The 17151-nt window shown below is 40.8% G+C and overlaps 1 protein-coding gene across 1 annotated transcript in view; it reads right to left on the bottom strand.

The window, feature by feature from the left end:
- RUNX1T1 (RUNX1 partner transcriptional co-repressor 1) overlaps window positions 1–17151 on the bottom strand; it is a 144719-nt gene that overhangs the window by 24156 nt on the left and 103412 nt on the right. Inside the window, 3 exon segments of the mRNA XM_081874331.1 lie at window positions 4483–4551; window positions 14875–15070; window positions 16118–16203. Coding sequence (XP_081730457.1) covers window positions 4483–4551; window positions 14875–15070; window positions 16118–16203 — 351 coding nt within the window.

Raw genomic sequence — 17151 nt, 5'->3', positions numbered from 1 at the left:
AACTCTTACTTTTGTTGTCTACATTCAAGCCACACAAAAATCCAATAATTCAACGTGCACACACACCTCCAGCCGGGCACAAGCGCTCAAGGCGAGAGGTGTAATCTGGCGAAGAAGCACTTGGGTGGTATTCAACCAAGTTTTACTTCAAAGTAGAGCTACTGAAAGTACCTTAGGTGTCTTCATTAATTTCAACGGGTCTACTTTAAATAAAACTTATTAGAATACCACCTTATGGTTTTTATTTTATTGCTAATATGTTTACAGTAGCACCTCGGCTTATGTTACCCTTGGGTAACGTAAACTTTGGGTTGCGAAAGTGGCAAACCCGGAAGTGTTTTGCTGTGCGTGCATACACAGAAGCACTCTACAGCATCACACACATGCGCAGAAGCAGTCCCTCCGGTTGCGGAGACCTTGGGATCCGACCGGATCTCCAGAATGGATCCCGTCCACAACCAGAGGTACCACTGTACTGTTATTTCTTCTTAATAAAAATTAAACTTCTCACTTGTCACCAAGCAGGTCTTTAAGTGATTTACATTGAAGAACATATACAGAAATACATCAGAAAATAGAAAACAAGAAAACACACACATAAACATTTATATTCTATACTGTGTGTGAATAAAATATCATGCCTATAACAACAGCAGCAGCAGTGTTAGTCATCTAGGAAGCAGAAATTCCGAAAGGAAGCATGTGATGCCCTAAAGATTAGCAAATCTGTGATGAAGTGTCTTGTAGTCCACAAAATCTTATTTCGTAATAAATTTGTTAGCATTTAAGGGGTCACAGGACTCTTTATTGTTCCAGACAAGCATGTGCTCAAATGCATAACTAGGGCTATAGAGTAATGTGAGGATTAGATCTACATTATCTAACATAATGCAGTCTGCTTTTTCACACTGGATAACATGACTTGTCATCAGTGAGCCAGTGGGGTTTATGGTAGGTTTTTTTGGATGCAAGAGAAGTGAAAGATTTCACGTGTTCAACTGACAACTGAAACAAGTTATTTCTTTCCTTTTTAAAAACTCAGCTACTCTAATTAACAAGGAAACTATCCTCCCCCTGATTTAGTGTATCTCATTTTCATCTTTATTCAAAGCAAAATGACAATGATTAATTGAAAATTTAATAAGCAGTAATTATTAACTTGGCAAACCTAGTACCAATTAACACTCTATTAAAACTAATTATGACATGTTTCATTCAAGTGTTTGCTCTTAATTGTTTCACCCACTTAAGAAGCACCTTAATTAAATGTTCTGTTTAATTAAAAACATAAGATTCCTAATAAAAATGTTTTACTGTAGAATAAAAATATTAGAGTTACAAATGTTCGGTGGTTACAGCGCGATGTAGAGTATCCCAGAGAACTGTAAATTTAGTTCTCTTTACCTTCAGCTATCATTTCTCTTAACCTGTGAGGTTTCTGAGCTTAGAGGACAGCTAAGGTTAAGGCTGAAATTCTAAAAAGTTTCTAGAAAGCAAATTCCATTGAGCTCAATGGGACTTATTCTGAATAAACATATAGGATTGTGCTTTTAATCATATAGGCTATCATCCAGGGATGCTTCCCAGGTGTAATTCAAAGGTTGCTTGTACTCACTGGGATTCTTGACTGCCCCCCTTCCCAGAAAAATTAATTCCACACCCTAGTGCCATATCACAACTGCCTATGAAACTACTCTCAGGGTAACAAAGAGTTTGATCTGCGAGAAGGGGCGGAGTTAAAAAAAACTTTGGCAGGTACATAATACAGGTTACACAGTTCTTTAAATCTTGTTCTGAATCTTGAAATTTATTGCCATATATTTTATTAGAGCAATTCCATTCGAAACCAAAGGTCCGAATCATTTTAATATCCCCAACGTTATTGTCAAAATCCCCATTTAAGTGAGGCTAGCGCCACCTCACTTCTACATTTTTCTTAATAGACTGAAATGGACGCTAAAAAATGTTAAGGTAGATACTGATCATAAAATATATTTATTAAAAGATATCTGTTTTCCAGAGAGATGTGTTTAATCTGAAAATTCCTGGAGAAGAAACCATAATATTTTACAGGGGAAAATTTTAGAGGGAAAAGATATGCCTTAATTTTTATGAGAGTTAAAAATATGCCCTCACATTACCCTCCCATAAATGAGGGGGATGGGGAGAGAGAAATCAGACTGTGCAGCTATGCAAGACAGGGACTAATTTACTTTGAATATTCAAGGTGAATTACAATTCTATCTAAGTGGCAACAGGACAATAATTTTTGCTTATGATCAAAGCTGCAGCTTGACTAATTGTATATGCAAATAAGGCAATTTATATTTAAATTATGCATTCCTATTCTAGTCCCACCGGCACACACAGATCAGCAAAGAGAATTGGTAGGACATTTGCAAGATGCTTGAATATTTATTACCAACTGCAAACATTCTCTGATCCCTTGAAAAGAAATATATGAAGACAAACCCACAGATGCAAATTTTATTGTCATTTTCATATATGTTTTTAAAGAAGACACAATCTTAAATACATGCCTTTTATCTCACGAAGCACAGTTACCAATGAACATAGTTGTTTAAAAAAGAAATCTATTATCTCTTACACTTTGTCTGAACTGGGGGAAGGGATTAAAAATCATCAAATGTTAGTCCTAGGGATGGGTACATCTATTTTAAGTCTGTGTCAGTTTTGTAATTTGGATGTGTTTTAAATGCATGGTGTGCACATAGCCTGGTGTGAGGCACACTGGGTCCTTGAAAAGGCCGTAAAGTCTTGCCTCTTTCCAGCATAGCTTTTGCAGTTCAAGAGCTAAAATGCTATGGACACCCCTGTGAAATGAGAAGATGCATTAGAGGACTCTGGAGGATTGGGCTCATTGCAAATTTAGAGGACATCTTAAAAGCTCTCCTCTCTTCTCTGGGAGGAGACAGAGAGTGCTGTTCATGCAGCTGTGCTGCCATGCTTTCACCGCTAAGCAAGGCTGCTCTCAGATGATGATCAGTGCCTCCTCTGCTGAGAAGATTCTGTTTGTCTGCAGGAGTGGGGCAGAGAGAGAGCTTATACTTTCCCTGGTTGAGGTGCATGAGATGAGGAGATGCATGACATCATGAGCATATCATTACAGGCAGCCTTCCTAGTCCCATGGTATGCAATGGCAGCTATAATATTACAAGTCTTGGTTGGAACTTGCGAAAAGTCTTCCTCCATACCTGTCTAGCAGCCACTGCTGCTGATGTGGAGACTCTGCAAGCAATCCGCAGAGTGCTTGCTTACAAATTTTAGTGCCTGTGCTTGGCTATAATTATGAAGTGGCCCCTTAGAATTAGGGCTAATTGCATTCTGTAAAACATATAAGCTGGTGACAGTGTTTGGATTTAAGATGCTGGCAGAACGGCTGTGTATACTAATGAGCTAATGAAGTGCAATAATTTGCCTGAGGAGAAAGGAAAAGATAGAGATTCTTGTCAGACTAGCCTACTCACAAGGGCTTAAGATGGAGGATAAGATGTTGTGCTAAGAGGACAAGAAGAAAGGATCATATCCTACACTGTTCTCACACTTTGCCTTCAAGGAACTTAAGGTGGTGTTCTACTCTGGGTGACTAACCACTCTCAACCTCACAACATCCCCATGAGAGATAATGAATAGTTTGACACTAGCCTTTCTCTCTCTGCCTCTGGTACTTGACACTATTTATTCCTGAGACTTGAGAGCAGGTGTGGGAAACCTCTGGCCCTCCAGAAGTTACTAAAATACAACTTCCAATAGCTCCAGGAAGTATAGTCAGTGGTCATGGATAATGGGAGTTGTAGTTCAGCAGCATCTGAAGGGCTAAAAGTTCTCCACACATGCTCTACTACATCAAGGTTGTTCCAATGTTCCCCCCTTAAGCCCATCCCTTTTTAGAAGCTGCTGGGATTATTAGCAAAGTCTTAACTGAGCCAGCATATATTGTCTCACCTGGTCTGGAGGTGTGTCTTGTGCCTATTATGCAATGCCTTCCCACTGCTACAAGCCAACTGCAAGCGCTTCCATCCGAAGTGTAAGAACATGCCAATGGTAAGAGGCACATCTTGCAAATACAGTACAATGACTTCTAGGCAGGCCCAGCTTCCCAAATTCTATTTGACTTCTCAATACTAACCCATTAGAAAAATCATGTGTGTTAATGTTCAAGAATGAACCATAGCTTTTCCACAAGGAAATGTGAAACAAGCCCTGAAAATGATCTGTTTATTATCTGGGTTTCTTTAAAAAAAAATCCATATTGACATCTCCTTCCTTATCTTCAGACATAGATGCTGCTCTAATTAAAACAGTTCTGGTGTTCTGATCTGTTCCAGTTTAAGACTATTAACTGAAACTTTGGCTTATTAGTAGCACATCCCCCCCACCCCTTTTATTCTTTATATCAGAACATTAACAAATGCACACAGCTGCCAAATTGCTAGGCTCGTATTTTTAAACAATTCTTACCAGCTTTCTTCCAGATCTCCTCTGGCACGTATCCAGAAGCAGGCCTGTGAAGGAATTCTCGATGTGACTCTATAGGAAGGAGGGGTGGGGGGATAAGGGGAGGAAAAGAAGAAAAAGTAGTATAATAAGTAATAGTTAAACAGGATTTTTTTTTTAATGCCCTCTCTCTTTGATGCTTCAGTCAAGGGAATGAAAATATAACCTTTATATAAAATGCAGAGGACAATAAAGCCATTACTCCCACATCATTTAAAGAAGAGATCAATCGGTTCATTAAATTGATCTGTCAGAACGCTCTTCTTCCCTAATATAAGGCCTGCCAACTGAAAGATGCTTCATACCTCTCCTTCACTTTCATTTGTAGATAAACTATTAAAAAACAACAACCAAGGGCGAAAAATGCAATATGGTACACTTGAAGATCTATGGGGGGGGGGACTCTGTTGTTCCTTGAGCTCTTAGCTGCAGTACTACAAGATAAAATCAGCTAATATTTTCCTCCCTGATCTTCTCAAGAAGAGACAGGGACTCCAACATACGAAAGATGAGTTTTGCAACTGGGTCCCATTAAAAGGCAAGAAAGGCAAATATCTATGAACTCAAAACAAAAGTGGAAGTCAAAGGTCTTGATTTCTTCATACGAAAGCCCTGGTTGGAAAAAGCTGCAAATTCATTGGGTTTTATCTGATAGTGATTCTTCACAAGTGGAAAGCAGTTTTGCTTGAGCAATAGATTGCCTTTGGGGGGGCAATACTGCAGCTCCCCAGGCCTCCTGAAAAGATGCTTCTGAGGGTTGGGAGGCAGTAGTGGGTATGGCAGTCGGCAAGAGGGACTGGCAAAAAACAAGGGCTCTACCTGCCAAAATGGAAGTGCATTCTGTGATCACAGGGTGCGCTCCAGATATCAGAATTGTACTGTTGGAAGGGACCATTAGTGCCATCTAGTCTAATCCCCTGCAATGCAGGAATCTTTTGTTGCAGTACAGCTCCCACCAACCCTGACCATTGACAATGCTAATTGGGAGCTGGAAGTTGTGGTCCAGAAACATCTGGAAGGCACTACCTTGGCTATCCCTGTGCCAGCACAAAACTGCAGCCAGATAGTCAGCAGTTCAAAGAATAGAGTCACTTTTAGATTTCAAAGCTGTTGGATAATCAGTATTTTTTTGTAAAGCACGATGAAGAATTAAGGTGGTGGAATGCTCCAGTCTTATTTTCCTATTGACAGTTCATGGAGAGGTAGATGACTTTTTGGACAATACCATTGCAGACTGCAGGTGGGAGAGTCAACCATTCAAATTGCTTCTATACAATAAGACTCTGTGCAACTAGCATAGCAGATACCTGGGAGAGAGGTTCTAGCCTCGTCTTCTTTGCAACACACAAATTTATTTTTTGTGGGGGACTCCCGTAACTACTGTATGCAGTGATACAGTTCAGGAATAGTTTGATCAAATTGTGTTTACAGTATCTAGTTCAGACCTAAGTTGCATTGTAAAGCCTGAGGGTTGAATTCAACATAGTGCTAATCAGTCAATGCAAGTATTTCTCCTCATTTAAATCTGTTCTGGGTGTTCCCTTAACCCTCCGGGGGAGATTTAGGGGATGGCATGAGAGGCATGCATGGGGTAAGGAGATAGGGAAAGTCCTGTTACAACAAGCAAAATAAATAAATAAAATGTTTGAAACAAGTACATTAAACCACTAGCAACCCTAATCATATGCATTATCAGTTAAATAGTATTTCAATGCCAAGACAATGTCATATCTGAAGTACAGTAAGTCAGCGCAGTAGATATCACCAGCTCTCACAATGCCTGCTTGCTACCATAATTTTTTTTAGCAGCAGGTCAAAATAATATCACGGCATGGCAATATACTCAATTGGCTACTGATGGTCCCTTCCATTCTCTTTCTAATCATGTGCAAACATAAAAAAATATTACTTATTTTAGAGTAAAGAATAAAGCATTCTTTATTTCAGAATGAATAAACCCAATAACGAGGTGAAAACACTCAAAAAAGAAGCAGATCACTTGATTAATTTGTCTTAGTTCCCCAGAAGAAAAGGGATTTATAGCTGAATGCAGATCGCAGATGATATAAAGCAGGGAGATAAATCACATCTGTTGAATCTGGCAGGTTTAACAATACAGTCCACAGTAAGCTTCACATGTGGCAGTCAGAGAAGAGACCACCTTATAAGTCCATTAATCACTTGAGGTGAGATTTAAGCTCACTGAAATCTATGGCAAAGCAGCCATTAACTTCAGTAGATCATTTGCTGTTCTGCAAAGGAAGGAATATGAAACCTGAGCTTCCCTTGAAGGCCTTTAGAACATTTTGAATATTGCAGCAGTGCTGGCTCCAGGTGCCCTCTGCTGGGCCATTTCCTCCATCATTGGGCCAAGGTTAGTTTATCTGGCAACAATGGGCAGCATTCAAAGCAGTACAGGTGACTGCATCTAGCAATGATTAAAAATTGCCCCAGAGCAATGCTATGTAGCTGGGAAATGAGAAAAGTGGCTAAATCTTCTTAGAGAGAGCTGGGCTGGATTTTTTCAAAAGGAGAAGGTGAGGACAGGTGCCAGTGGCAAGGTAAGGATGCTGGGGCCATTGCAATTGCCCAAGGATGCTAGCAGCGACTCTGCATAAGAAGATGAAGCTGCAATGCAAAGGGGGAAAAATACACACAGAATCTTCCATTTTGTTTTTAACTAGTTGTTAAAACGTGATAGGAACGTGGGTGGCACTGTGGGTTAAACCACAGAGCCTAGGACTTGCCGATCAGAAGGTCAGCGGTTCGAATCCCCGCGACGGGGTGAGCTCCCATTGCTCGGTCCCTGCTCCTGCCAACCTAGCAGTTCGAAAGCACATCAAAGTGCAAGTAGATAAATTGGTACTGCTCCAGCAGAAAGGTAAACGGAGTTTCCGTGCACTGCTCTGGTTCGCCAGAAGCGGCTTAGTCATGCTGGCCACATGACCTGAAAGCTGTACGCCGGCTCCCTCAGCCAATAAAGCGAGATGAGTGCTGCAGCCCCAGAGTCGGCCACGACTGGACCTAATGGTCAGGGGTCCCTTTGCCCTTTACCTATAATCATGATGGGATACAAAATCCAAAACTTAAATCTTCAAATGGTTGAGGCAGTGCTAACTATATTCATATTTATGCTTTGGAGACTACCAGCAGTGGGACAGAACCATTAAGTTGCCCTCCTGATACTGGCATCACTATAGCTTACCTGGATCTGACTAGGATGGAGCAGATCAGTGGCAAGGTGAAAGTTGAGCATTTGCACTGATGGAGCCAATCCAGCAGCTTGCCACTGCCCTGCACCATCCAGGAAAGATATAGAGAGACCAATGTTGATGGAGAGAGTCCATGGCTCTGCTTCAGCACACCAGTTGCTATGGGATGCTGCAGGTGAGGAGCAGGATCAAGGGTTGCACTACACTACAACCAAACATTTGCTGTTCTGTCCTTGGTACATTCCCTTGCTGTGTATCAAGCCCAAGGGCAGTAAGCCATGCAACAATCCCCTTATTTTCACTATAGCTTTTCCACATGATAGCAATGTTAATAAAAAATGAAATGAGAAATGCTGCGCTGGCTTGTTTAGCTACGCAAGAGTAAAAAGTAAACGGAATTCAATGACATCATTGACCGGATTGCCAGCTAATTGGTGCAATTTCCAAGCACAAAGATCAATCAAGCTCATATTCCAACCACAATTCACATAGATAATGTAGCCAAGACTCTGCAAAAGAATTAAATCAAGATCTTATAAAAGATTTCCATAGGGTTTAATTTAAAAAACAAAAAAACCTGGAGAGGGAAGTATGCCGTAAAGAATGATGAAAATAATAAGAAACATATTCTTAAATCCTTTAAAAAAATTTATTTAAGTGGATCAGATGAAAATAGTCTGGGTGGCTTTCTGTGTTGTGAGACACGTCTCCATAGTTCTAGAACAGGAAGTGAGCAAAAGCTTCTATAAAGACTCAGCATCGTAGCAATCATTCTTTCAAGCCAAAGAGTTATGAAATCTGAAAGAATGGAAGGAAAATTGTTTCAGTCTTGTTTCCCTTGAGGTTATTGACAGAGTGTTTGGCACTGTGAAGACTACCACATATTGTTTAGATTGCTGCCCATCTTGCCTGGCTAGTTGAGCTTAAAGGGCTATGGGGTGAAACATTGTAAGGAGAGAGTTCCTCCTCAGTTAAAGGAACTGATAACCTACCAATCTTGAAGAAACTACACAGGAATGATTTAGCCAGCTGTCTAAGACATTCTCTTTTATCAGAGGATAGCTGAATGTGTTGTGAAGACCAGCACTTGGGTGACACATCTTCCTTCAATCTCTTCCAGTCAAACTTCTGGCCTTGTTATGTGACTGAGGATCCCTGCGGGGATGATCTGTGCCTGGAAGTTGACAGAGAGAACTCTTCCTTCTTGATAATCCCTGGACTTTGCAGTGGTCCTTTGGATAAGGAGAACATGTCATTCTGTAAATCCGCCTTGAAAAGCTAGTAGGAGCGTCAGATTTCTCTAGAATGGTTTCATGCTTCTAGACTGGAATGCATTCAAGGAGTCCCCAGTTGGTGATGCTAGCTCAGCCACTTGGCGGTTGGCATGGTGTTCCACTGGGCTCAGTTGTATCACTGATACTCCTTAACATGAAGCCACAAACAGAGAGATAATCTGAAATTTTGAATTTGTCTGTCAACCAATATGCCGATGACATCCAGATCTCTGTTTATTTAAATAAGTATCCAGCGACAGCTGCCTCAGTTCTAAACCAGTATTTGCAGGTTGCAGTCAGCTAAGTAAGGTTAAACAGACTGAAACTGAATGAAGACAAGATTAAGGAAATGCTGGAAGTTCTTCTTGGGAGAGATAAGCTGGCAATTTATCTGTCTGACCAGTTTAAGAGCCTAGGGTTCTTCTGAACTCTCTATTATTTCTGTAAAGACAAGTATCAGCAATGGCCAGGAGTAAAAGGTAAAGGTAAAGGTACCCCTGCCCGTACGGGCCAGTCGTGTCCGACTCTAGGGTTGTGCGCTCATCTCACTTAAGAGGCCGGGAGCCAGCGCTGTCTGCAGACACTTCCGGGTCACGTGGCCAGCATGATGAAGCTGACGGGAGCTCACCTCGCCACGGGGATTCGAACCGTCGACCATACGATCGGCAAGTCCTAGGCACTGAGGTTTTACCCACAGCGCCACCTGCGTCCCTATGGCCAGGAGTACCTACTATCAATTTAAGGTGCTACACAGATAGGCAGTTTCCTGGAGAAGATGGATACTGTCATGATAGTACCTCCATCTGGCATACCTAGGATTGATTACTATAATGTGTTTTATGAGAGACAGTCCTTGAAGATAGCAGACTTGAAAGCTTTAATTGGCATATGTTGCCCATTCTATGGTTAGTTTGTGGGCTGTCTTAAGCTTTGGAATGGTAAAATATAAACATTTTAAATAAATCCCTGTTTAATTAAAGTGTTATTTCAAGTAAACGAAATATAAAAATGCATTAGAAAGAGAGACAAGTTTGCTTATCCACTGAAAGTTACACGTGATCCAATGCAACTTTGTCAGGATTTTGTCGCTTTACAACTATTGCTGGATTGTAGCCACCAAGAACAATAAAAAGAATTTTTGGGGTATAAAAGAAAATGACATTTTCGAAGTTATATCTGAAAAAAACAACTAAGGTACTAAAAGGAAGGGACTAGAGGAAGGAATTTTAATTTCTGCAACAACGCCAGATTTACTACTTTGCAAATGTCAACAGCATGCAGAGAATGGAAGGGACACTAATTTTTTTCCTAACTGAAGTACTAGACCAACTGTTTGCAGATATTAACCCAGGACTATGTGCAAGAGTTAGAGAAACAAAATGATAAGAAAACAGTATCATAAAAGAACCAAGGAATTGCGGTGGAGTTTAGCACACCATAATGCAATGTCAAGGATGAACATTTGGAAAGAAATTAAAGGAATGAGCCAATTCACAAGATCATAAGAAATTGAGGTGTAAAAATAAAAATAGAGACTGTCTCTTAAACTAGGTAAATAACAGAACACCCATATTGGAGCTAGAAGACCTGCTTTTATAAGAAGGAAAATATCCATCTCTTCATATACTTGGCTTATTGTCAAAGTGATGTAAAGTTTTCCATGTATACAGTGTAGGAGATTAATCAACCTTGATATCAGGAACAATTCATAAATTGGAGAGAACCTGTCAAACTGCTTGTAAAGTTCAGCAAGTACAAAAAAAAGCATTTTGGGATTCTGCAGATCATCAGGGAGATTGGTATCAACAGAAATAAACAGTGCTGCAAGCACAGAAAGAGAAAAGGCATTTTTGACAGCTGAAACAAAATACAAAGTACACTAGAAAAATGAAATCCATGTCCAGTCATTATACTTGCCTCCATCACTTCAAGGTGCATGATAGCAACTCAAGGCTTAGAAACTAGCCCTGCTCCATCCTTACATTATTATTTATGTTTTAATAAAATTCATTAGAAATCACCTTTCAGGGCACCACTGCACTCTCAATGTAGTTTACAACATTTCAGAAGGCCATAATAATAGTAATTTAAAATAATACTAATATAACCACAACATCACATTTTTACCCTCCCCAAAACACCCTGAGCAAGGAACTAATCACATCAATTAATGGACAAGCAGACTGACAAAAAAAGTTTTAAGATTTTTCTCTGCATTTATAATCACTGGATAATTTCAATGTTTTTCCCGGTTTCTAATTTTTCCAAACTTTCCCATTCAGTTCTCCATGCTTCCTCAGCAAGTAGCAGTTGTCTTGAAAGTTCATCAGTATTTTAGTGTGAAATCTGTCCCTATATATACTTTTCTGCAGTTTTGACTACTATACACAATTTTCAGAACATTTTTCCAGAACACCTTGCATTTTTGTGTGCAATTTTCACCAAAGTATGAAAATTCATGCACCCACTGCCCTCAACATATTCATTTTTATACAGATTGGCTGCAGAACTGCACCACAAAATTCAGAGAAATGCAAATTTTGAAGGGCAATTGTGTTTTGAAAGGAGGATGCTAGTTCCTCTATAGTTCCTCTAAAGGAGGATGCTAGTTCCCTTATAGTGTTAATTTTCAAATTATGTCTCTCTCTCTGACTCACCTGTCCATCATACCATATAGAAAACAAAAAAGAGGCAGGACTGTAGTTCAGCACATGCTATGCATACATCAATCCAAAGCCCATTTCATGATATCTCCACATTAGGGCTGTTGGCAAACCTGGAGATCTGTTGCTGCCAGTCAGTGTAGATAAGATTGAGCTAAATTGACCAAAGGTAAGACTTGGTATGAGGGACATGCTGATCAGAAGGTTGGTGGTTCGAATCCCTGTGACGGGGTGAGCTCCTGTTGCTCGGTCCCAGCTCCTGCCAACCTAGCAGTTCAAAAGCACGTCAAAGTGCAAATAGGTACCGCTCCGGCAGGAAGGTAAACGGTGTTTCCGTGCGCTGCTCTGGTTGGCCAAAAGTGGCTTAGTCATGCTGGCCACATGACCCGGAAGCTGTACACCAGCTCCCTTGGCCAATAAAGCGAGATGAGTGCCGCAACCCCAGAGTCGGTCACGACTGGACCTAATGGTCAGGGATCCTTTTACCTTTACCTTTAAGACTTGGTATGAGGTAGTTTCTTACGTTCCTAGCTTCCTAAGAAACCTTCAGTAGTAACCCAGTCTGTTGTGTTTACTATACCACAAGATATATAAAAAGGAATTCCTTTTTAAGAGGATGAAGATCAAACACTATTCATAATGTTAAACATCCTCCTACAAAGTGGCTGAATAAAGTGATAGATTATTTACATGATTGCCCATCATTTCCCATCAAGTGAGTCCTAAGTGTGAGCGTTTCTAAGTGGTGTTTTTCAGGACTGAAACAATTTTACTCTCCTACCTTCCATGCAAATTTTTAAGCACTTATTTTATTTGACACAACAATGGACCAAGCCAATTTTAAATGCCCGAAATAGCTTTACCTAACATATATGCAGATGTGAGTAGTGCATAGAAATATCAAGTATCTAGTATAATATACATAAATGTTTATTGGATTTTCTTGTTATTTTGAAACAAGTGTGCGAGGAGTATTTCAATTATTGTGTTTTCAGAGTTATTTTTTTGAGGGGGGGGTTGTTTCAAAATGTAATGTGTTTGCTGTTTTTAACAATATTTGGGCCTACATGATTTATTCTGAGATTCATATAAAGACAATTTGTTTTGAATCAGACTACTGGCCTACCTAGTCTAATATTGCTAACTCTAGCAGAGGTTCTCCAAAGTGTCAGACAGAGAAATCTCATACTCTTCCTACTCTAAATTACTTTTAATGGACAACGCTAGGGACTCAACACAGTACAGTGGTACTTTGGTTCTCGAACAGCTTAGTTGTCGAACAAATTGGCTCCTGAACACTGCAAACCTGGAAGTAAGTGTTCTGGTTTGCGAACATTTTTGGGAAGCTGAACGTCCGATGTGGCTTCTGCTTGAGTACAGGAATACTTCTCCTGAGGCCAATTGGAAGCCACACCTTGGTTTTTGAATGGTTTTGGGCGTCGAATGGACTCCTGAAATGGGTTAGGTTTGAGAATACCACTGTATTCCCTTCATGCAGCTGCTATGGCCCCTCATCTCAGTGCAGTTTTATATTAGGAAGGTCATAACTGATAAAAGTGCTCTGCATACGAGAATACCATGAGAATCATCTATTTGCTTCATACAAGTTATTGAAACTAAAAACTCGAGCAAAGGGAATCAAGTTGCATTTGTACATGTGTGCACAGAATTCTGTGAGCAGTATTTTTCTTTTCTTTTTCCCCATTCATGGTCCTCTGGATTAGAATCATCACAGTGACTGAAAATGGGCTGATTATAACTATAGTCAAAACTAATCTTCAGAATGGGTACTAATATAAATCATAAAGGGGGGAAAGATGCAACAGCGTAACAGATGGTCCTCCCCTCCCCCACGCAAAGCTACTGGAGATGACAAGATGGTAATTTTTACAGGGTGGATTAGCTCATTAAAAATGACAAAGGGGGATCTCTGACATCTGAAACACAGAGAGCACACAAAAGCAGTATTTATATTTTGTGATGGCCTTAATTAAAGTTTTTTTTTAAAATGACTATGGCCATGATCCCTCAGTTCCTCTGTTGGCTGGAGAAGTACCTACTGCAACAGTGTACCAGTTACATTTGAGGGTATTTTCGATTGTTGGCCTGACTTCCTCTCGACCACAACCACACTGACTTGGCATTACTCCTCTAATGTTAAACTGTACAATTCAAAAGATAATACAGAATGAATATATTCATTGCTTTTCTCGGGAGAGACTTGGTACCAGGATTTAAACAAAAACCACAGAAGAATGGCACACACTTGGCAAAGGTTTTACCATTCTGCAAGTCGAAACAGAAATGTTTAAGTAAAACCAGAGTGGCATCCAAAGTTGTCATATTGGCTACCAGTTTCCACTCTCTGTTTCTTTTAGTACTTTTCTGTTCCATATACAGTCAAACCTTGGTTTCTGAACAGCTTAGTTGCCAAACAAATTGGCTCCTGAATGCCGCAAACCCGGAAGTAAGTGTTCCAGTTTGCGAACGTTTTTCAGAAGCCGAATGTCCAATGTGGCTTCCGCTTGAGTGCAGGAAGCTCCTGCAGCCAATATGAAACTGCGCCTTGATTTTCAAATGGTTTCAGGAGTTGAATGGACTCCTGGAATGGATTAAGTTCGAGAACCAAGGTACCACTGTAAAGGCTTATATGCCTAATTCAGGTAAGCAGATGGAGCTGAAGCTGCATTTCAGTACAACTTCCCCATCCATTGGTGATTTTAAAGAAAGGGAGCAACAAAAATAGAAGGACTGAGAGAAAACAGGATTGGGCAGAGACACATTCTAAGGAGCACTGTATTGTAAAAAAATATGTGAACTCTTTTAAGTTTGGAGGAGACTCTTGAGAGTCCCATGGACTGCAAGAAGATCAAACCTATCCATTCTGAAGGAAATCAGCCCTGAGTGCTCACTGGAAGGACAGATCCTGAAGCTGAGGCTCCAATACTTTGGCCACCTCATGAGAAGAGAAGACTCCCTGGAAAAGACCCTGATGTTGGGAAAGATGGAGGGCACAAGGAGAAGGGACGACAGAGGACGAGATGGTTGGACAGTGCTCTCGAAGCTACCAGCATGAGTTTGACCAAACTGCGGGAGGCAGTGGAAGACAGGAGTGCCTGGCGTGCTCTGGTCCATGGGGTCACGAAGAGTCAGATACAACTAAATGACTAAACAACAAGAAGTTTCCATTTAATGCAGATACAGTACCTAAAGGGACGGGATCTGGATTCACTGGACTCTGCTGCCTGGAGTGATTGCTACCACTGCCTTTTTTTAAATCCTCTGCATCGCTGTACCGCCGTATCCAGTAATTAAGTTCCTCCCTGTCAGCTTCCTGACATCGCCGTAGCACAGTGAGAGATCGCCTTGTTTTTTCCACCATGTCCATGATGCAGTTTAAAAGCTGGAAGTCAGAAAGGAAAAGGTGTCAGAAAGGAAATGATAGGGCTTCACACCACACACATTCCATGAGTGGGGATTTGAACCTGGGACTTGGACTTAACTCTTGACACGACACCATACTTGTTTTTATTGTCTAATCATATTTTATGTTTATTCAGTCACAGTGCTGAGAACTCTTTCCTTGTTCAAATAACTAGCAGGCTTTGAAGGAACAGTTCTGGAGGGCACCAAATATACAACTCCTTGGGGGACATACAAATATCCTGCTCTAATTTCATGTTGCACTGCTGGCATGGGAGCTGCCATGGTGGAACTTCTTCCCATGCCACTGTGTGATGAAAGAAGCCCAGAGCCATCTGGGAGCCACCCATTCTGTGAGTCTTTTGCATGCTGCAATTGCCCTAGTTTTCACTGTTGGTGCTGGTCCAGGGAGCAGCCTCACAATGGGCTCCACTAAAGTGGCCAAGTACTTCTTATGTTACTTTAGCAGTGTGGGAAGAAGCAATGTAACATGGGAAGAAGGCCATAACAGAGACAACTTCCATATTATTCTTAGGTTAAGCAGAAATGGCTAGGTAAGTAGCATAGTGAACATAAAAACGAATACAACAATAATAATTTACACAGTACGTTCCCCGTTTGTGGAATGTTCTCCCCAGGGAGAACATCCATCTTCATCTTTTAGGTGCCAAGCAAAAACATTCCTCTCCTCCCAGGCCTTGACCAAGCTTACTTAGGGAATTCAACTCTGAGAAGATCTTTCAACTGGCTCTTTCCAAGTCATAAGCTTTGTCCCTGTGCTCATTACTTCATGTATGTGAAGTAACCGAACTGCCTGACCTTTGGTTACCTACGGGAGGAAATAGATGGCATGCAAAAGAAATCGTCCCAAGTCATAAGCGTATATGGATCAAGGTGCAAGTTTCTCTTGTGCTGTTTGGGGAGCCCTGAATAATTTAAATAGTCTCATTTCATAATGCTTATTACTTTGAGACTGCAATCTACTTATACATCTATTGAGACACAAAAATGCACAGGTATTTCTTACATGGTCGAGGTGTTTCCATTCTTCTGCCCATTCTCTGTCTGTTAGCCTATGATCAATCATTTCTTCTTGACGTGTGCCATGCAACCCTGCCAAAAACAAGCAACCCCCATGAAATATTAATAACATGCAAGAGTCAACCAGCAATAATTTAATTTTCCACGTATACCCATAAATTATAGGCATTCACAACACTGCCTGGTTATGAGGAACAACCATTACGCAACACACTGATCAGATACACCAACATCAAGCAAATGAAAGAGGCACAGAATAAGATCACAGGGCCTGAGGTATAATAAGACCTTCTAGGTCCCCAACAGCAGTTCTGGAGAAGTTGATAATCAATGAAAAAAAAAGACACAAAAAATACAGACTTGCCCCATTGATCCTCAGTATTATGAGATCAATAAGGAGGAGAGAACATTGCTAGACAGTGATAAGTGGAACACAAGCAGGCATATCACATTCTGGTCCAATCAATAAACAGAAATAGGGATGGGGACAAAGAGAATTTATTCATTCATTTATTTAAAACACATTCAGACTGCTCCCTCACGCTCAAAGCAGCTGACACCATATAATAAAAGGCATCCAATGAAAGAAAACTCCCCCCCCCATTGGATGAAACATACAAAGCCCTCTGTGATACATCCACAGAATCAACTGTGCAAAAACAGCAGATAAAGGCAAGGATCTCCTCGCGTAACAGGCCAAGCATTCCAAAGTTTAGGGGCCATGGTGGTAAAGACCCTGCTGATGGCTGTCATTAGTTTGATGACAGCCATCAGCAGGGTCTTTACCACTGCTGCAGTGACAACCCACAGAGAAGGGCTTGAATATCCAATCACGACTGGCACACTGGCTAATATAGGGAGGGGCAGTTTCTCAGATAGGTGGGTCCCTTGCTATGCGCCAGAAAACTGGCTTTGAATGTGGCTCTGGCTATAGTACCATTTTGCCACAGTGTATGGGACACTGTGCATTAGATCCGGATCCTAAGGAGTGCAAGTTTTGTTCTGCTCACCAAGATGCCA

The sequence above is a fragment of the Podarcis erhardii genome (assembly GCF_964252035.2).
Source record: "Podarcis erhardii genome assembly, chromosome: 8".
Classification (NCBI taxonomy): Eukaryota; Metazoa; Chordata; class Lepidosauria; order Squamata; family Lacertidae; genus Podarcis; species Podarcis erhardii.
This window is presented reverse-complemented; position numbering and strand designations above follow the sequence as displayed.